Source organism: Pleurodeles waltl, chromosome 4_2 (assembly GCF_031143425.1).
Source record: "Pleurodeles waltl isolate 20211129_DDA chromosome 4_2, aPleWal1.hap1.20221129, whole genome shotgun sequence".
NCBI lineage: Eukaryota > Metazoa > Chordata > Amphibia > Caudata > Salamandridae > Pleurodeles > Pleurodeles waltl.
The window spans coordinates 331827150-331848884 of NC_090443.1; the positions used below are offsets into that span (position 1 = coordinate 331827150).

At 47.0% G+C, this 21735-nt stretch overlaps 1 protein-coding gene across 1 annotated transcript in view; it reads left to right on the top strand.

Annotated features, from left to right (window-relative positions):
• The window catches only part of BAIAP2L2 (BAR/IMD domain containing adaptor protein 2 like 2), a 114449-nt gene that overhangs the window by 73846 nt on the left and 18868 nt on the right, over positions 1-21735 (top strand). The window contains exons 8-10 of the mRNA XM_069231344.1: positions 2610-2753; positions 3941-4073; positions 5387-5627. Of these exons, the coding sequence (XP_069087445.1) occupies positions 2610-2753; positions 3941-4073; positions 5387-5627 (518 nt within the window). The remainder of the gene's footprint in view (positions 1-2609; positions 2754-3940; positions 4074-5386; positions 5628-21735) is intronic.

Consider the following 21735-nt stretch of genomic DNA (forward strand, 5'->3'; position numbering starts at 1 on the left):
CTCTAGCCCAGAAAAAAGAAAGAAATCTCCAAGCTCTGACAGCTATATGAGTCCGCAGCTCTCCTCCCGTGGGTCCACCACTTCAAGGTTAAAAGAATGGGCTCAATGCCTACCAGTTACTTAAAGTATTAACTATTGAATAACAATATACCTCATTGACTGGCAAAAATGTTTTTAGTCCATTCACGCAGCTGCATGACATACGTCCGCTTAGAGTTCCTGGCGCAGGGTCCAAAGGGGGTGGCTCTGTCCTGCCATCTCCTGGCACTAGTGGACCCAGGACAGGCCCGCCTTTGGCCCAGGCTTCGCAAGGGCGCGGCCCACGCGTGGCACTTACAGCGGGGACAGATGCTTTAATTTAGGCACCTGTTGGCACACTCCCAGGCAACGTCTGGCGCCTGCCGGGATGAGATATGGGGCCTGAAGCCTCCTGGCCTAGCTGATGGCGTCCCGCACAGCAGGGAAAGGTGCTTTAATTTAAGCGCCGGTTAGCGCACTCCCAGGCGACATGGGCTTCTGCCACAATGAGGTTTGGGGACCTGAAGTCCCCTGGCCCAGCTGATCGTGTCTCTCTACCCAAACCTTTGCTATGTCATGGAAATATACTCATTCCGTTTTGTCTTACTCTCACATTGGAGCACTCCAGGGTTCTGCTCTGGGCCCTTTCACTGTTTTCACTCTACACTGTTTCTCTTTCGTCAGATATATCTTCATTTGGCTTTGATACACACTAAAAAGCGGATCACACCCAAATCCTTTTATTTCCACTCTTTGTCTTTTCCTCTCTGTGCAAGTCTTCAACCCAGACTTTCTACTATCGAGTAGAACGGCAGAATTCCTTACATTTTAACTGAAAAAAGAACTAGATATTCTTCCTTTCATCAGCATATTTCTCCTTCTCCGTTTATTGTCATGTTCTATTTTGTTGTAATCGCTTCTTCAGCCCATAAGCTCCTTTCCACCTCTACCACTTCCTTGAGTATTATGATCAGACTTGTATCTATTTTTAGTAACTACAAAACATAAAAGAAATGGAGTCGTTTTTTTCGTTCTCTTTATGAAACCACCTTCTCAGAACTTTCTTACTTATAAGTTGGCAGGTCAGTCTGGTAGCTACTGCTCCGTTACAATCAATTTAAAGGTGGTTTTGCTCTTCGGGATTCTAGTCACACATAGCTGTACTTGTATCGTTGACAGTCGATTTCGAACGCATCTCATCAACAGTTTCACTTTATAGTTTTGTTCTCAGGTGTTTCCACTACACAGCTCGACCCTGCCCGTGATCTTATCTCAACCCAGTCTCCTCTTCGAGATTATTTTTGCCTATCTTCTGTTCTTCAACAACCAAGTGGCTCTTCCTTTTTTTCAATCTTTCTCTTTGCATGCTACCAAACTTGTGGACTACAGTTTTGGCGCATGTGAACCTTCCCCCTTTCTCTTTCCACTTCCTACAAATACCTAAAAATACACCTTCCTCACATGGACGTACCAACCTTGATCCACATCCTCAATCGACACGTTACTCTGCTTAAAATAGTGTCTCTGCCTACATTTTCTGTGTCGCAAGCAGGACTCTCAGAAAAAGTGCTTAAAGAAATTGAAATGAACAAATGAACAACATGAATCAAATGAAAGCATCTCAGCAGGCATAATAAATAGCACATCGATTGGAGCAATCTCCTGGTCAGTTATGGGAAATGCATTCCCTACTTTCATTAAATTGCATAACTTTAGTCATTTTATACGGTTTTTTTCAAATGTAATTCTTTAATGTACTCAATATCCACTATTTCTTGATGTGAAATAAAAATAGATTTAATTGTGTTTGAGCGCTGTTGTTCAGTAATCACTTTATTAAACTTCATTTCACCATGCCATGTCAAATAACATGATGTTTGCCTTCTAGTCTGATGTTTGTTTTATGAGACTATATACATCTCAGGAAAAAAAAAACACCAGGATAATAAATAATTTAGTCTATCAAAAGTTTAATAAAGAAAACTAAATATGTTAAAACCTTAATCAACTTAATTAAAACTCAACACCTCATTGTTGTGGTAGGAGAACAATTGCTGCAACTAACCTGTTCACACTTGACGTGTTTCCGAACCATGAAACTCCATTTTATATGGTCCATCCATCTTCTTCTAATTACACCCACTTAAAGCATGTGGTCTTATACTTACTACTGTTAAACTACCATGTCAGTTGTGGTTTTATCATGCCATGTTTCCTGCAGGTCTCATAACTAATATTGAGGCATCTGTAATCGATATAACTGATAGTTTAACAAACCAGTAAATTTAAGACTGAATATTGAAATTCAAAATAAACTATTATAAATTGCGCTGTGAAATGCGAGTAATACACCTTTTACCATAATATCATATCACGGAAAATCATACAGTAACATCAGAGCGTCACGTCATGCTACGTTATTTCTATGCTGTGGGCTCTGTGTTAATTATTTTTATGATCTAGCTTAGTAGAGACTCAAAACCTGGTACCCAATGAGAAAAGAACAGGAGTGAAGAGGATTATGGGACGGCAAGAATAAGAGGCGTCTACGTGTATGGGCTCAGAGGCTCTACCTTCTTCTGTTTCTGCAGGCCCGTGGAATTCTCCAGAACCGCGTTCCCCAATGGAAGGAGCAGGTGGACGCCAGCAGGAACCAGCCCGCTAACCCCGCTCCAAGCAAGCCAAACCCTGCCCAGGGCTACACTGCTAGCCGCCCGGCTTCAGGACTATTAGAGGTGAAGTGAGTTGGGAGGGAGCAGGCACAGAAATATAAAAGAGCATGCAAGTTCATCGATAATGAAGCAGGGGATCTGTTCTTCTGAACAAGTCAAGATTGAACTTTGAGTCACAACAAGTTCTTGTGTTGGGCAAAGAGGTGAAGCATTGAGGTTCACAACACATTTTCATTTTTGTTTTAACTAGGGGTTTACAGAGTTTTTCTTTAGCACTGAACTTTTGCAAAGGTACTTGTTCTTGCTTCTCGTGATGTTTGCGAAATGTACCTTCAACTCCACATAGCGAGACCATTTCACAACATATTGAGGTCATCTTGTCTCTAGACAAACACAGCCCAGCCAAGCTGGACAATGCGTTTAGAATTCTTCTCTGTAATTTAACCTATTGCAGACTGTACAATGTTTGCACAATTTTTCACTGCAGATTCAATGTTGCAAAGCTTTCCTCTGCACATCTGCCTTATATAGAACACATAGTTTTCTTAGAAATGCGACTCATGTAGAAACATTTTATTAGTGGTATGTAAGCATAAACATTATTTACATTGTTGCACACGTCATGATTTTCATATAAATTTGGCAAAATTAAGTTTCAAATTTCATAGACCTTAGCAAAGGTTGCAATAAAAAGAAATTAGCATATCCCTCGTTTTAGTATGTTGAAAATGATAACTTCTCCAATCACTTTTCATTTTTCCTTCCAAGGTTTTTACAGATATCAGTTTTCTATTGAATTTGTTTTTTAAATAAAACCTGGGCATTAGCAAATTAAGACCCATATCTATACTTTTTTAGCGCTGCATTTGCGCCGCTTTTTGACGCAAAAACGGCGCAAGCTTACAAAATACAATTGTATTTTGCAAGTTTGCTCCGCTTTTGCGTCAAAAAATGACACAAATGCGGCGCTAAAAAGTATAAATATGGGCCTTAGTTCTAATAAAAAGGCCCAGTATGGTAATCAGAAATGAAAAAAATGTTGAAAGTGGTGTTATGCAACCCTCGTGGTGACAGAGTATTTAGAGTCACATTGTAGGCAGTTGGAAAGTTTTGTGTGTGTTTGTCCTATGTGCTGGACAGGCTAGTGCACTACAGAAGGTGCAATTGAGATTTAGAAAATCATTCATTTATTTATTCTTAGCTCACTATAGTACTGGTTTTCAACTGGAACTCTTCCTTTTGTTTCACAGACCCAGAGGCCTCTGGAGGAGTTTAATTCATTTATGAGTCGAAGCTCCAACTCTATTATCCAAGAGGTGGAACGGGATAGACAGCGGACACCTGATCCAGACCGGAGAACCATGCAGAGGACATCATCTGTGGGTAAGCACCAGTCTTTCACAGCTGAGGTATTAACACCTCTCTAGGCACAGGAGCAGTGGTGTAACGTAGGTCCCTGTGGTCCGGGGGGGGGGGTAGGGAGGGGGCTGAGCACCAGGGGTCCCCTAAGGTCAGCACCCTGGCCTGAGTCCGGAGGGGGCACTCCATGTACACTGCAGGGAAGGCCCTCAAGTTTGTTACGCCACTGCACAGGAGGCCGAGGCCCAGTCCTGTTCATGCATGAGTATGCATGTGAGAGAGAAAGGCCAGGACTGAGTAAACATGGAGACTCAGGGCCATATTTATACTTTTTGACGCAAACCAGCACCAGCGCTGTTTTGAGTCAAAACTTTTACCGCCGGCTAACGCCATTCCTACGCATCATGCAGGCGCCTTATTTAAGGATTGACGTTAGCCAGCGCTGCGGACTGGTAAGAGTAAAAAAAATGACTAACCAGTTAGTGCCAGCGTAGGGGAAAATGGGGGTTGTGCGTCATAAAATGGTGCAAACTAGGTTTGAGTCAAAATTCATGGCTCAAACCAGACTTGCGCCATTTTTTGATGCACAACCCCCATTGAAATGACTCTTGTCTTAGCAAAGACAGGAGTCATGCCCCCTTGCCCAATGGCTATGCCCAGCATGGCCATTGGGCACAGTGGCATGTAGGGAGGCTCCAGTTAGGCCCCCCTATGCCACTTTAAAAATATTAAAAAATGATACTTACCCCAACTTACCTGTACCTACCTGGGATGGGTCCCCCCATCCATGGGTGTCCTCCAGGGGTGGGCGAGGGTGGCAGGGGGTGTCCCTGGGGGCAGAGGAGGGCACCTGTGGACTGCTTCCATGGTCAGAGACCATGGAAATTAGCCCACAGGTCCCTTAACGCCTGCCCTCACCCAGGCGTTAAAAAACGGCGCACATCAGGCTTGGCGCCATTTTTTAAGGCCCGCCCCCTCCTGTGCATCAAAATGACGCAGGAGTATAAATAAGGCGCACAGGCCTTAAAGTCATTCTTTGGACAGGAACGCCTACCTTGCATGTCATTAACAAAAGTCGGTTTCCCACATCCAAAAAATGATGCACACAGAGATTTTTTGACATCTGCGGGCTCGGGCGTCATAGTTTAAATATGGGTCAAGGTTTGCGCCGAATGTACGTCAACATTTTTGACGCACATTCGCGCAAACAGAGTATAAATATGCCCCTGAGTTCAATCCCTGCCCCCGGAGAGGCATGCGCTACCAGTCCTTGCACCCCAGTCTTCAAAGGCTTGATGGATAAAAGTATAACGTAGACATTTGTGTGTTTCTGGCAGGTTCTTTGGCTAGTAACCAGCAGCGGTCTCGATCCAATTCCTTCGGCGAGGTCGCCATCGCTGCAGCGGTTGTTGCAGCCACTGGTGCCGACGAGGCAGGTACCCGAGTGCAGGCCCTGGTGAACCACTCCACCAGTGGCAACAAGACGCTGCTTCGCTTCAGCAAGGGGGACGTCATCCAGGTGTTGGTCCCTGAGGCACGCAATGGCTGGCTCTATGGCAAGCTGGAGAGCTCAGCTATGTAAGTCAAGCCTTCCTCCAATCGTCTGTCTCTGGTAGGCTATAAAGAAACAGGCGGGGAGGCCAATATGCAGGTAGCTGACTTCAAAGGAGAATGAGACGTGATTGTAACTGCAGATTTCTGTGAAATGGCACCCATTTTGATGCTGCCTCACAACTTGTGGGAATGTGATACCACCTTGTGGGGAGATCGGGAACTGCGTTTTAAGCTTTTAGACCAAAACTGCCTCTTGCCTGGGTTTGTCCTATAAAAATAACGCATACATACATGCACACATACGTGCATATATACCAAACATAGTGCGCTAGTAGGACCTGGCAATCACAGCCGTCTGCCACAAAAGGACTTGCTTCCATACCACCTGCGCACCCCACCAATACCCTGCTTTTCCAATGCAAGGTGCAGTGTGGGGACCTCCTTTTTGCTTCAGTGTTTGCTCTTCTGTTGATGTTTCCTTTTTACAGCATGTCACACTACACCCCACCCTGTTTATTTAATAAATAATGTCAGTCTATTCCACGGAGTATACATAAATACCAGAGTAATTTTCCATATGTACCCTTCTTTCTATATGTGCTCCAACTACTTTACTAAAGGCAAATAGATCTAGGGATGGTGCGTCCTAAACAGGAAGACGTTGAGAACACTCACCGGTCACACATTTCTTAACATTAAATTGCAAATCTAAGCCCTTGGACTTCCTTCAAGGAAAACACACCTAATGTAACATGGCATCAAGGAACAAGCACTGGCAAAGCCAGTAGTTCTTGCCTTTGGTACCTGTTGGCTGAACAGCATCGAAAAAAGAAACTTTTGCCCATGTTGGCAACAGAAAAGGCCTTTTATTGTTCCCCCCTGGGGCATCCCCTCTATGGTTGGTCTCTGAATCTGGTGCTGCCCATGTCGGCAGTTTACCTGTCGCTCTTTGTCGGCTGGGTCCCAACCCAGTACTTAAAACCCCTTACACACAGCTCTCTCGGTATTCCTTACTAGACATCTAGTTGTCATGTAGCATGCACTGCTTGATGGAGCAGCCCGCTATCTCGCCACACGATGGCGCCATGCTCGCACGAGTTACAAGACCGGACATAAATCACGAGAACTGGGAGGCGCCAGAAAGGCAAAGGCTCTTAAAGTTTGTAGTGTTTCTGGAGATTCATCGGCTCATAAAAACTAACCGCTCTGATTTCAGAGGAAATAATTCAATAATCAGAAACATGGCCACATCCTAAATCACGCTGACGTCATGCTTCTTGTCAGCAGGGAAAAAAAACAATGTGTTTCTGAAATATTTTAGAACCTTTGACAGAGCAGTGTCATACGTGCTGAGCTGTGAGTCTATTACGTTTTCGAAGAGGTGCTTAATTTGAACCGGTGGTTTCCGGTGCAGGGCACCTGCTCTTATTTTTGGGGACCGGCACTTATTCTTCTGCCTCAAGCATTTTCTGCGAGCAAAGAGACATATGGGAAAGACGGAGGAAGAGAAAACATAAAAAAGCGACACAAAGGGAGAAAGCAGAAAGCTGCAATAGTGAGCTGAAGGGGCAGGGAGTGACTGTAAATGGATTAAAGAGGTCCGAGATTGCTGTGGTGTTGAGCGCTATGGAAACCTCAACACCAAAGTTTAATTAACGCGTGTGGTGGCCACAGACTCACGAGACACAGTTATTAGGATTTTAATTGCGGCGTGGTCGAGGAGGGCCTGCCGTGCGTTCAGGGGCAGCAGCACGGATCCTCCGTCTGTCTGCCTGCCGCGAGTGTGCCCCTCCCGGCCACGCCTTTGTTTATTTATAGCTCCGGGGCTCATGCCTCGGAGCAAGCTATTGTGCAATAACAATGGAGGGGGAATCCTCCCGGCAACACCCGGGGATTCCCCCACAAAACAAAGACACATAGGCTGGTCGGTTACATCACCGACCAGCGATATTACATTCCTCCCCAAAATTTAAAAAAAAAAAAAAAACCATAAACACAAGAAAAGAACTCCACACAGTTCAAAAATCACACAGATGATCACGCAGCCGAACAGAAGGGCAAGGATTGCTGCGCAGGTTGTATCTAGTAGACTCTAAACGATGAGACAGCACCTCCGGAGTCACATCACTAGATACAGTGTCAGCCGGGCCAGGAATTGGATCAGCATCCGTCAAAATAGCCGAACGAGACACTGCACCATCTGCACAAAACCCTGGAGATAACGGAATCACCTCCTCGGCATCACAGACCTCATCTCGAACAGCACCTTCTGGAGAATAAATCAGTTTAAACAAAGATATGTTGCGGGTCACAGTCTTGTCGTCACGCCGGGCTACAATAGCCGAACCATTTAGTTGGACAATTGTCCAAGGGACAGTACTGAATGGCGTGCAAAACTTACTTCCTGGCACGGTTTGTTTCAATAACACTTGATCACCAACTTTCAGCTCAGAGGGAATTGGCCGGCGCCTACAGCTCGCCCGCTAATTCGACATCCTCCTCTTCTCCTGAACCTCGTCACTGGACACAGCTGGAGGAATCCAAGAAGAATGGTGAGGAATAGCATCCAACGATGCCCTCCCAAACGCAATGTGAGTCGGAGCTCTGTTGGTGGTTGTAGGAAAGTACCATCTTGCCTGGCATGTTACCCCCATTTTTCACTGTATATATGTTGTTTTAGTTGTATGTGTTACTGGGACCCTGGTAACCCAGGGCCCCAGTGCTCATAAGTGTGCCTGAATGTGTTACCTGTGTAGTGACTAACTGTCTCACTGAGGCTCTGCTAATCAGAACCTCAGTGGTTATGCTCTCTCATTTCTTTCCAAATTGTCACTGACAGGCTAGTGACCATTTTTACCAATTTACATTGGCTTACTGGAACACCCTTATAATTCCCTAGTATATGATACTGAGGTACCCAGGGTATTGGGGTTCCAGGAGATCCCTATGGGCTGCAGCATTTCTTTTGCCACCCATAGGGAGCTCTGACAATTCTTACACAGGCCTGCCACTGCAGCCTGAGTGAAATAACGTCCACGTTATTTCACAGCCATTTTACACTGCACTTAAGTAACTTATAAGTCACCTATATGTCTAACCTTTACCTGGTAAAGGTTAGGTGCAAAGTTACTTAGGGTGAGGGCACCCTGGCACTAGCCAAGGTGCCCCCACATTGTTCAGAGCCAATTCCCTGAACTTTGTGAGTGCGGGGACACCATTACACGCGTGCACTACATATAGGTCACTACCTATATGTAGCTTCACAATGGTAACTCCGAATATGGCCATGTAACATGTCTATGATCATGGAATTGCCCCCTCTATGCCATCCTGGCATAGTTGGCACAATCCCATGATCCCAGTGGTCTGTAGCACAGACCCTGGTACTGCCAAACTGCCCTTCCTGGGGTTTCTCTGCAGCTGCTGCTGCTGCCAACCCCTCAGACAGGCATCTGCCCTCCTGGGGTCCAGCCAGGCCTGGCCCAGGATGGCAGAACAAAGAACTTCCTCTGAGAGAGGGTGTGACACCCTCTCCCTTTGGAAAATGGTGTGAAGGCAGGGGAGGGGTAGCCTCCCCCAGCCTCTGGAAATGCTTTCTTGGGCACAGATGTGCCCAATTCTGCATAAGCCAGTCTACACCGGTTCAGGGACCCCTTAGCCCCTGCTCTGGCGCGAAACTGGACAAAGGAAAGGGGAGTGACCACTCCCCTGACCTGCACCTCCCCTGGGAGGTGTCCAGAGCTCCTCCAGTGTGCTCCAGACCTCTGCCATCTTGGAAACAGAGGTGCTGCTGGCACACTGGACTGCTCTGAGTGGCCAGTGCCACCAGGTGACGTCAGAGACTCCTGCTGATAGGCTCCTTCAGGTGTTAGTAGCCTATCCTCTCTCCTAGGTAGCCAAACCCTCTTTTCTGGCTATTTAGGGTCTCTGTCTCTGGGGAAACTTTAGATAACGAATGCAAGAGCTCATCCGAGTTCCTCTGCATCTCTCTCTTCACCTTCTGATAAGGAAACGACTGCTGACCGCGCTGGAAGCCTGCAAACCTGCAACATAGTAGCAAAGACGACTACTGCAACTCTGTAACGCTGATCCTGCCACCTTCTCGACTGTTTTCCTGCTTGTGCATGCTGTGGGGGTAGCCTGCCTCCTCTCTGCACCAGAAGCTCCGAAGAAATCTCCCGTGGGTCGACGGAATCTTCCCCCTGCAACCGCAGGCACCAAAAAGCTGCATTACCGGTCTCTTGGGTCTCCTCTCAGCACGACGAACGAGGTCCCTCGAATCCAGCGACTCTGTCCAAGTGACCCCCACAGTCCAGTGACTCTTCAGCCCAAGTTTGGTGGAGGTAAGTCCTTGCCTCACCTCGCTGGGCTGCATTGCTGGGAACCGCGACTTTACAGCTACTCCGGCCCCTGTGCACTTCCGGCGGAAATCCTTTGTGCACAGCCAAGCCTGGGTCCACGGCACTCTAACCTGCATTGCACGACTTTCTAAGTTGGTCTCCGGCGACGTGGGACTCCTTTGTGCAACTTCGGCGAGCACCGTTTCATGCATCCTCGTAGTGCCTGTTTCTGGCACTTCTCCGGGTGCTACCTGCTTCAGTGAGGGCTCTTTGTCTTGCTCGACGTCCCCTCTCTCTTCAGGTCCAATTTGCGACCTCCTGGTCCCTCCTGGGCCCCAGCAGCGTCCAAAAACGCCAAACACACGATTTGCAGCTAGCAAGGCTTGTTGGCGTCCTTCCGGCGGGAAAACACTTCTGCACGACTCTCCAAGGCAAGAGGGATCCGTCCACCAAAGGGGAAGTCTCTAGCCCTTTTCGTTCCTGCAGAAACTTCAGCTTCTTCTGTCCAGTAGAAGCTTCTTTGCACCCGCAGCTGGCATTTCCTGGGCATCTGCCCATCTCCGACTTGCTTGTGACTTTTGGACTTGGTCCCCTTGTTCCACAGGTACCCTAGATTGGAAATCCACAGTTGTTGCATTGCTGGTTTGTGTCTTTCCTGCATTATTCCTCTAACACGACTACTTTGTCCTTAGGGGAACTTTAGTGCACTTTGCACTCACTTTTCAGGGTCTTGGGGAGGGTTATTTTTCTAACTCTCACTATTTTCTAATAGTCCCAGCGACCCTCTACAAGGTCACATAGGTTTGGGGTCCATTCGTGGTTCCCATTCCACTTTTGGAGTATATGGTTTGTGTTGCCCCTATCCCTATGTTTCCCCATTGCATCCTATTGTAACTATACATTGTTTGCACTGTTTTCTAAGACTATACTGCATATTTTTGCTATTGTGTATATATATCTTGTGTATATTTCCTATCCTCTCACTGAGGGTACACTCTAAGATACTTTGGCATATTGTCATAAAAATAAAGTACCTTTATTTTTAGTATAACTGTGTATTGTGTTTTCTTATGATATTGTGCATATGACACTAAGTGGTACTGTAGTAGCTTCACACGTCTCCTAGTTCAGCCTAAGCTGCTCTGCTAAGCTACCATTATCTATCAGCCTAAGCTGCTAGACACCCTATACACTAATAAGGGATAACTGGGCCTGGTGCAAGGTGCAAGTACCCCTTGGTACTCACTACAAGCCAGTCCAGCCTCCTACATTGGTTGTGCAGTGGTGGGATAAGTGCTTGAGACTACTTACCACTCTTGTCATTGTACTTTTCATAAGAGAAAAATATACAAAACAAGGTCAGTGTATATACACATAGCCAAAAAGTTTTGCATTTCCTCTTTTCACTCTTTTCTAAGTGCTGAAAAGTACTTCTAAACTTTCAAAAAGTTCTTAAAAGTTTAAAAAGTTTTTTCTGTCTTTCCAAAAAGTTCTGAAAACATTTTTCTCTTTTTCTATCACTTTAACTCTCTCTAAAAAATGTCTGGCACAGGCCAAAGTGTTGATCTGTCCAAACTTGCATATGACAACCTTAGCTGGAAAAGAGCAAGGAGTCTCTGTATAGAGAGAGGTTTGAGTGTAGGGAAAAATCCTTCCTTGGAACTGTTACTTAACATGCTTAGAGAACAGGATAAGGCCATAGGTGCCCCATCTGTTGAAAAAGTACCTAATAGTTCCCAATCTGATTCAGGGACTCCCCCAGGAAAAGATTCAGGAAAGAAACTTCCTAGCCTGCCCATTACTAGACAATCTAGCATAGATGGTAATGATGATGAGCCACACCAAATAAATAGTGTTGTCTCACATCATAGCAAAAGCATTTACTCTCACCATACTGGTAGTAATGTTTCTGTAAACCAAGGTGTTAGGGTGCCTTCTGTAAGGGACAGGTCTCCTTCTGTTCATTCCCATCATAGCTCTGTTTCTAGAAATGTCCCTCCCACCAACCCTGATGACAGAATGTTAGAGAGGGAACTCAATAAGTTGAGGGTGGAACAAACCAGACTGAAGCTTAAAAAGCAACAGCTGGATTTGGATAGACAGCCTTTTGAATTAGAGAAGGAAAGACAGAAGTTGGGTTTAGATACCCATGGTGGCAGCAGCAGTATTCCCCATAGTCATCCTGCAAAAGAGCATGATTCCAGGAATCTGCACAAGATAGTTCCCCCTTATAAGGAGGGGGATGACATTAACAAGTCGTTTGCTGCACTTGAGAGGGCCTGTGTTGTACAGGATGTCCCTCAAAGGCAGTGGGCTGCTATCCTATGGCTATCATTTAGTGGAAAAGGTAGGGATAGGCTCCTTACTGTGAAAGAAAATGATGCTAATAATTTCCAAGTTCTTAAGAATGCACTCCTGGATGGTTATGGCTTAACCACTGAACAGTACAGGATAAAGTTCAGAGAGACCAAAAAGGAGTCTTCACAAGACTGGGTTGATTTCATTGACCATTCAGTGAAGGCCTTGGAGGGGTGGTTACATGGCAGTAAAGTTACTGATTATGACAGCCTGTATAACTTGATCCTGAGAGAGCATATTCTTAATAATTGTGTGTCTGATTTGTTGCACCAGTACTTGGTGGACTCTGATCTGACCTCTCCCCAAGAATTGGGAAAGAAGGCAGACAAATGGGTCAGAACAAGAGTGAACAGAAAAGTTCATACAGGGGGTGACAAAGATGGCAACAAAAAGAAGGATGGTAAGTCTTCTGACAAGGGTGGGGACAAATCTAAAAATGAGTCTTCATCAGGCCCACAAAAACACTCTGGTGGGGGTGGTGGGTCCAAATCCTCCTTTAATCAGAACAAGGAAAAGAAACCATGGTGCTATTTATGTAAAATAAAAGGCCATTGGACAACAGATCCCAGTTGTCCAAAGAAAGGCACCACAGCTCCTACCACTACAACCCCTACTGCTACACCTAGTGTCCCTACTAATAGCAGTAGTGGTGGGAGCAAACCTACTAATAGCCAATCCAAGGGAGTAGCTGGGCTCACTTTTGGTAACTTAGTTGGGGTTGGTCTGATTAGGGAGACCACAGAGGCTACTTTAGTCTCTGAAGGGACTATTGATTTAGCCACTTTGGTCGCTTGCCCCCATAACTTGGAGAAGTACAAGCAACTAACCCTAATAAATGGTGTTGAGGTCCAGGCCTACAGGGACACAGGTGCCAGTGTCACAATGGTGATTGAGAAACTGGTGCACCCTGAACAACACATACTTGGACACCAGTACCAAGTAACCGATGCTCACAACATAACACAAAGCCACCCCATGGCTGTTGTAAATCTCAACTGGGGGGGGGGTAACTGGTCCAAAGAAAGTTGTGGTAGCTTCAGATTTACCTGTAGACTGTCTATTAGGGAATGATTTGGAGACATCAGCTTGGTCAGATGTGGAGTTGGAGGCCCATGCAGCAATGCTGGGCATCCCAGGGCATATTTTTGCTTTGACAAGGGCTCAGGCCAAAAAGCAAAAAGGACAGGGAAGCTTGGATCCTGGAACAATGGGCCAAGTGCTCCCTAAAGCTAGGGCTAGTAGAAGCAAACCACTTCCTACTATCCCTCCCTCTACAGTGGATTCTACTTCTGAGGAAGAAGAATTCCCTCCCTGTGCAGAACCTACACCAGAGGAGCTGGAACCAGACACTGCTGAGCTTTTGGGTGAAGGGGGGCCTGCCAGAGAGGAGCTGAGTGTGGCACAGCAAACCTGTCCCACATTAGAGGGTCTCAGACAACAAGCTGTCAAACAGGCTAATGGGGATGTCAGTGACTCTCACAGAGGTTACTGGGAGGACAACCTCTTGTACACTGAGCATAGGGATCCTAAACCTGGAGCTGCCAGGAGATTAGTGATTCCTCAGGAGTACAGAAAGTTCCTCCTAACACTGGCACATGACATTCCCTTAGCTGGGCATCTAGGACAAATGAAAACTTGGGACAGGCTTGTTCCCCTGTTTCATTGGCCTAGGATGTCTGAGGACACAAAAGAATTTTGTAAGTCCTGTGAAACCTGTCAAGCCAGTGGCAAGACAGGTGGCACCCCAAAGGCACCCCTTATCCCACTGCCTGTGGTTGGGGTTCCCTTTGAAAGGGTAGGGGTTGACATAGTTGGCCCCCTTGACCCTCCTACTGCTTCAGGCAATAGGTTTATCTTGGTGGTAGTGGACCATGCCACAAGATATCCTGAAGCTATTCCTTTAAGGACCACTACAGCACCTGCAGTGGCAAAGGCCCTCCTGGGAATATTTTCCAGGGTGGGCTTCCCAAAGGAAGTGGTATCAGACAGGGGAAGCAATTTCATGTCTGCATACTTAAAGGCCATGTGGAAGGAGTGTGGTGTAACGTACAAGTTCACAACACCCTATCACCCACAAACAAATGGACTGGTGGAGAGATTTAATAAAACTCTCAAAGGCATGATTATGGGTCTCCCTGAAAAACTCCGCAGGAGATGGGATATCCTTCTACCATGCCTCCTTTTTGCCTACAGGGAGGTACCCCAGAAAGGAGTGGGCTTCAGCCCCTTTGAACTTCTTTTTGGACACCCTGTTAGGGGTCCACTCACACTTGTAAAGGAGGGTTGGGAACAACCTTTAAAAGCTCCTAAGCAGGATATTGTGGATTATGTACTTGGCCTCAGATCAAGGATGGCTGAGTACATGAAAAAGGCCAGTAAAAACCTTCAGGCCAGCCAAGAGCTCCAGAAGCAATGGCATGATCAGAAGGCTGTTTTGGTTCAGTACCAACCAGGGCAGAAAGTGTGGGTCTTGGAGCCTGTGGCCCCAAGAGCACTCCAAGATAAATGGAGTGGTCCCCACACAATTGTTGAAAAGAAGGGTGAAGTCACCTACTTGGTTGACTTAGGCACTGCCAGGAGTCCCCTTAGGGTGCTCCATGTCAACCGCCTGAAACCCTACTATGACAGGGCTGATCTCACCCTGCTCATGGCAACTGATGAGGGACAGGAAGAAGACAGTGATCCTCTACCTGATCTCTTCTCTTCCACAGAACAAGATGCTCTTGTGGAAGGTGTAGTTTTGGCAGATTGTCTTACTGCTGAGCAGAAAGACCATTGCATAAATCTCCTAGGACAATTTTCAGAACTCTTCTCTACTGTGCCAGGCACCACTTCTTGGTGTGAGCACACTATAGATACTGGAGACAGTTTACCTGTCAAAAGTAAGATCTATAGGCAGCCTGACCATGTCAGGGACTGCATAAAGCAAGAAGTTCAGAAAATGTTGGAACTAGGAGTGGTTGAGCACTCTGACAGTCCATGGGCTTCTCCTGTGGTACTGGTACCAAAACCCAATTCTAAAGATGGAAAGAAGGAAATGCGGTTTTGTGTAGACTATAGAGGTCTCAACTTGGTAACCAAAACTGATGCTCACCCTATACCCAGGGCAGATGAGCTCATAGATACACTGGCATCTGCCAAGTATCTAAGCACTTTTGATTTGACTGCAGGGTATTGGCAGATCAAATTGTCAGAAGATGCTAAACCTAAGACTGCATTTTCTACCATTGGAGGACATTACCAGTTTACTGTAATGCCTTTTGGTTTGAAAAATGCACCTGCCACTTTTCAGAGGTTGGTGAACACAGTCCTGCAAGGGCTGGAAGCTTTCAGTGCAGCATATTTGGACGATATAGCTGTCTTTAGCTCCAGCTGGGATGATCACCTGGTCCACCTATGGAAAGTTTTGGAGACTCTGCAAAAGGCAGGCCTCACTATCAAGGCTTCAAAGTGCCAGATAGGGCAGGGTAAGGTGGTTTATCTGGGACACCTTGTTGGTGGGGAACAGATTGCACCACTTCAGGGGAAAATCCAAACAATTATTGATTGGGTTCCCCCTACCACTCAGACTCAGGTGAGAGCCTTCCTAGGCCTCACTGGGTATTACAGGAGGTTCATTAAGAACTATGGCTCCATTGCAGCCCCTCTTAATGACCTCACATCCAAGAAAATGCCTAAAAAGGTATTATGGACAGCAAACTGTCAGAAAGCTTTTCAGGAGCTGAAGCAGGCCATGTGCTCTGCACCTGTCCTGAAAAGCCCTTGTTACTCTAAAAAATTCTATGTCCAAACTGATGCATCTGAATTAGGAGTAGGGGCAGTCCTATCACAACTTAATTCTGAGGGCCCGGATCAACCTGTTGCTTTTATTAGTAGAAGGTTGACCCCTAGAGAAAAGCGTTGGTCTGCCATTGAGAGGGAGGCCTTTGCTGTGGTCTGGGCTCTGAAGAAGTTGAGGCCATACCTGTTTGGCACTCACTTCATTGTTCAGACAGACCACAAACCTCTACTTTGGCTAAAACAAATGAAAGGTGAAAATCCTAAATTGTTGAGGTGGTCCATATCCCTACAGGGAATGGACTATACAGTGGAACATAGACCTGGGAGTAGCCACTCCAATGCAGATGGACTCTCCAGATATTTCCACTTAGACAATGAAGACTCATCAGGTCATAGCTAGTCTTATTGTCCTTCGTTTGGGGGGGGGGTTGTGTAGGAAAGTACCATCTTGCCTGGCATGTTACCCCCATTTTTCACTGTATATATGTTGTTTTAGTTGTATGTGTCACTGGGACCCTGGTAACCCAGGGCCCCAGTGCTCATAAGTGTGCCTGAATGTGTTACCTGTGTAGTGACTAACTGTCTCACTGAGGCTCTGCTAATCAGAACCTCAGTGGTTATGCTCTCTCATTTCTTTCCAAATTGTCACTGACAGGCTAGTGACCATTTTTACCAATTTACATTGGCTTACTGGAACACCCTTATAATTCCCTAGTATATGATACTGAGGTACCCAGGGTATTGGGGTTCCAGGAGATCCCTATGGGCTGCAGCATTTCTTTTGCCACCCATAGGGAGCTCTGACAATTCTTACACAGGCCTACCACTGCAGCCTGAGTGAAATAACGTCCACGTTATTTCACAGCCATTTTACACTGCACTTAAGTAACTTATAAGTCACCTATATGTCTAACCTTTACCTGGTAAAGGTTAGGTGCAAAGTTACTTAGGGTGAGGGCACCCTGGCACTAGCCAAGGTGCCCCCACATTGTTCAGAGCCAATTCCCTGAACTTTGTGAGTGCGGGGACAGCAGTACACGCGTGCACTACATATAGGTCACTACCTATATGTAGCTTCACAATGGTAACTCCGAATATGGCCATGTAACATGTCTATGATCATGGAATTGCCCCCTCTATGCCATCCTGGCATAGTTGGCACAATCCCATGATCCCAGTGGTCTGTAGCACAGACCCTGGTACTGCCAAACTGCCCTTCCTGGGGTTTCTCTGCAGCTGCTGCTGCTGCCAACCCCTCAGACAGGCATCTGCCCTCCTGGGGTCCAGCCAGGCCTGGCCCAGGATGGCAGAACAAAGAACTTCCTCTGAGAGAGGGTGTGACACCCTCTCCCTTTGGAAAATGGTGTGAAAGCAGGGGAGGAGTAGCCTCCCCCAGCCTCTGGAAATGCTTTCTTGGGCACAGATGTGCCCAATTCTGCATAAGCCAGTCTACACCGGTTCAGGGACCCCTTAGCCCCTGCTCTGGCGCGAAACTGGACAAAGGAAAGGGGAGTGACCACTCCCCTGACCTGCACCTCCCCTGGGAGGTGTCCAGAGCTCCTCCAGTGTGCTCCAGACCTCTGCCATCTTGGAAACAGAGGTGCTGCTGGCACACTGGACTGCTCTGAGTGGCCAGTGCCACCAGGTGACGTCAGAGACTCCTGCTGATAGGCTCCTTCAGGTGTTAGTAGCCTATCCTCTCTCCTAGGTAGCCAAACCCTCTTTTCTGGCTATTTAGGGTCTCTGTCTCTGGGGAAACTTTAGATAACGAATGCAAGAGCTCATCCGAGTTCCTCTGCATCTCTCTCTTCACCTTCTGATAAGGAAACGACTGCTGACCGCGCTGGAAGCCTGCAAACCTGCAACATAGTAGCAAAGACGACTACTGCAACTCTGTAACGCTGATCCTGCCGCCTTCTCGACTGTTTTCCTGCTTGTGCATGCTGTGGGGGTAGCCTGCCTCCTCTCTGCACCAGAAGCTCCGAAGAAATCTCCCGTGGGTCGACGGAATCTTCCCCCTGCAACCGCAGGCACCAAAAAGCTGCATTACCGGTCCCTTGGGTCTCCTCTCAGCACGACGAACGAGGTCCCTCGAATCCAGCGACTCTGTCCAAGTGACCCGCACAGTCCAGTGACTCTTCAGCCCAAGTTTGGTGGAGGTAAGTCCTTGCCTCACCTCGCTGGGCTGCATTGCTGGGAACCGCGACTTTACAGCTACTCCGGCCCCTGTGCACTTCCGGCGGAAATCCTTTGTGCACAGCCAAGCCTGGGTCCACGGCACTCTAACCTGCATTGCACGACTTTCTAAGTTGGTCTCCGGCGACGTGGGACTCCTTTGTGCAACTTCGGCGAGCACTGTTTCACGCATCCTCGTAGTGCCTGTTTCTGGCACTTCTCCGGGTGCTACCTGCTTCAGCGAGGGCTCTTTGTCTTGCTCTACGTCCCCTCTCTCTTCAGGTCCAATTTGCTACCTCCTGGTCCCTCCTGGGACCCAGCAGCGTCCAAAAACGCCAAACACACGATTTGCAGCTAGCAAGGCTTGTTGGCGTCCTTCCGGCGGGAAAACACTTCTGCACGACTCTCCAAGGCGAGAGGGATCCGTCCACCAAAGGGGAAGTCTCTAGCCCTTTTCGTTCCTGCAGAAACTTCAGCTTCTTCTGTCCAGTAGAAGCTTCTTTGCACCCGCAGCTGGCATTTCCTGGGCATCTGCCCATCTCCGACTTGCTTGTGACTTTTGGACTTGGTCCCCTTGTTCCACAGGTACCCTAGATTGGAAATCCACAGTTGTTGCATTGCTGGTTTGTGTCTTTCCTGCATTATTCCTCTAACACGACTACTTTGTCCTTAGGGGAACTTTAGTGCACTTTGCACTCACTTTTCAGGGTCTTGGGGAGGGTTATTTTTCTAACTCTCACTATTTTCTAATAGTCCCAGCGACCCTCTACAAGGTCACATAGGTTTGGGGTCCATTCGTGGTTCGCATTCCACTTTTGGAGTATATGGTTTGTGTTGCCCCTATCCCTATGTTTCCCCATTGCATCCTATTGTAACTATACATTGTTTGCACTGTTTTCTAAGACTATACTGCATATTTTTGCTATTGTGTATATATATCTTGTGTATATTTCCTATCCTCTCACTGAGGGTACACTCTAAGATACTTTGGCATATTGTCATAAAAATAAAGTACCTTTATTTTTAGTATAACTTGTGTTTTCTTATGATATTGTGCATATGACACTAAGTGGTACTGTAGTAGCTTCACACGTCTCCTAGTTCAGCCTAAGCTGCTCTGCTAAGCTACCATTATCTATCAGCCTAAGCTGCTAGACACCCTATACACTAATAAGGGATAACTGGGCCTGGTGCAAGGTGCAAGTACCCCTTGGTACTCACTACAAGCCAGTCCAGCCTCCTACAGTGGTGGAATGTGGTGTTTGCCGGTAATTCCTCAGGAACGAAAATATAGCATATTCAATAGCTTGACCACCATGGACAGCAATTCGAATAACTTCATTAAGAGTCCTCATGAACCTCTCGACCTCACCGTTAGCTTGAGGCCAACGTGGAGTAATCCGACGGTGATAGGTGCCAGTGATGTGGAGGTAATCTGCTAATTCTTTACTTTGGAAAGGAGGCCCATTATCTGTTTTAATCTCCGATATCAAACCATGGGTCGCCATTGCTTTCTCTAGACCAGAAATTACGACATCAGCGGTAAGGGTGGGGATGATTTCCACTTCAGGATATTTTGAAAAATCATCGATGAGGACCATAGTGTGACGACCATCAGGTAAGCTTCCAAAATCCAAACTTGCCGACACCCACAGGCCAGCCGGGGCGGGCCAGTCTGGACCGGATCAGGTCGACTCGGCTCACCTGTGACCTGACACCACCGGCAGGACCTCACTAGATGCTCCACTTGTTCGTCCATTAGAGGAAACCACACCTTCGACCGGAGACAGTTTTCGTTTTAACCATTCCCTGATGACCATTATGTGCCAACTCGACCGCTCTGGGAGTGAGGGAAGAGGGAACGACCAATCTATTTCCCCTCAACAGACAGCCGTCGGCATCAGTGGTTAGCTCATCCCTCACATGGTAAAGACTTCCGATAATGCGTTGGGAGTCGGGAGTTAGCAGAGGCATCTGCCCCTTCAATCGGTGCCACTGATTATTGCGCATAGCCACCATAACCTTCTGTAAACACTCATCACGCTTAGTGGCTCGCACAATCTCACTCAGTGTCATTGGTATCGGCCGGGACCTGTCCGTGATATATCAGACATATTCTTCAGTTTCCTGTGCCTCTTCCATCTCCACTGAGGAGGCCTCACGGGGATGCCTTGACAAATAGTCAGCAGGATTTTCAGATCCAGGTCGGTATTCTAACTGGCACCGATAATCTTGTAACTGCAACATCCACTTCTCAATCCTGGGAGGTGGTTTGGACACAGTACCATCAAAAAGGGGAAGTAATGGTTTATGGTCAGTAGTCACGACAAATGGGCGGCCATAGACATAAATATGGAAATGCTTACAACCCCAATGTACCGCAATTGCTTCTTTTTCTATCTGCGAGTATCACTGTTCCGTGTTAGTAAGCGATCGGCTGGCATAGGCCACAGGATACCACATGCCTTCGGTGTATTCCTGCAGTAACACAGCTCCTAACCCTTTTGGCCCAGCATCAACGGCAATTTTGGTGCGACGTTTTGGGTCGAAAAATTTCAAAATTGTCTCACTGGACAGCGCATCTTTGATCAGATCAAATGCCAACTGTTCGGGGACTCCCCACCTCCATGGCTCAGAAGTTTTGGTGAGACTCCGCAAAGGCTGCGTGAGGTTAGACAAGTCCTTAATGAAACGGCCACAATAATTCACCATTCCTAGGAAACTCTGAACTTCAGTGATATTGGTGGGAGGAGGCGCACTTTTAATGTCACTAACTTTGGCCGGATCTGGAGCTACCCCGCTCGAGGAAAATACATAACCCAAGAACTGTATTTTGTCCTTCAAGAATTCACACTTTTCTCGATGAAGGGTGAGTCCTGAGTCCTGAATACGCTGTAGAACTTTCTGTAGTCTAGAATGGTGTTCTGCAACAGTGGGCGCATGAACAAGAATGTCCTCACTGACATTGATTGTTCCAGGCAAACCAACCAGTAGCTACTGAATTACATTTTGGAACACCTCTGCAGCACTGGATACTCCAAAACTCAATCTTTTATACCTCCGAAGCCCAACATGTGTAGAGAACGTCGTAATGTAGCGTGAGTCTTTGTCCAATACCAGCTGGTGGTATCCTGATCGAAGATCCAGTTTCGATAACCATCGCGAATCACTGAGCTCCCCCAGGATATCATCTATCGTCGGCGTGAGATGTCTTTCCCTTCTGATGGCAACATTAGGGAGGCGCATGTCCACACAAATTCTCACCTCGCCAGGTTGTTTGGGCTTCCTTTCTACCACGATGGGGGAGACCCAGGGAGTGGGTCCAGACACCTTCTCGATGATCCCAGCTCTTTCCAAGTTCTCCAGTTCTCTCTCTACTTTGGGGCGAAGGTGGAACGCCACTCGCCTGTGACGAAGAGCTACTGGTTGCACCCTAGGATCAATGTGGAGCTTGATTTCTCTACCTCGGAGACACCCTA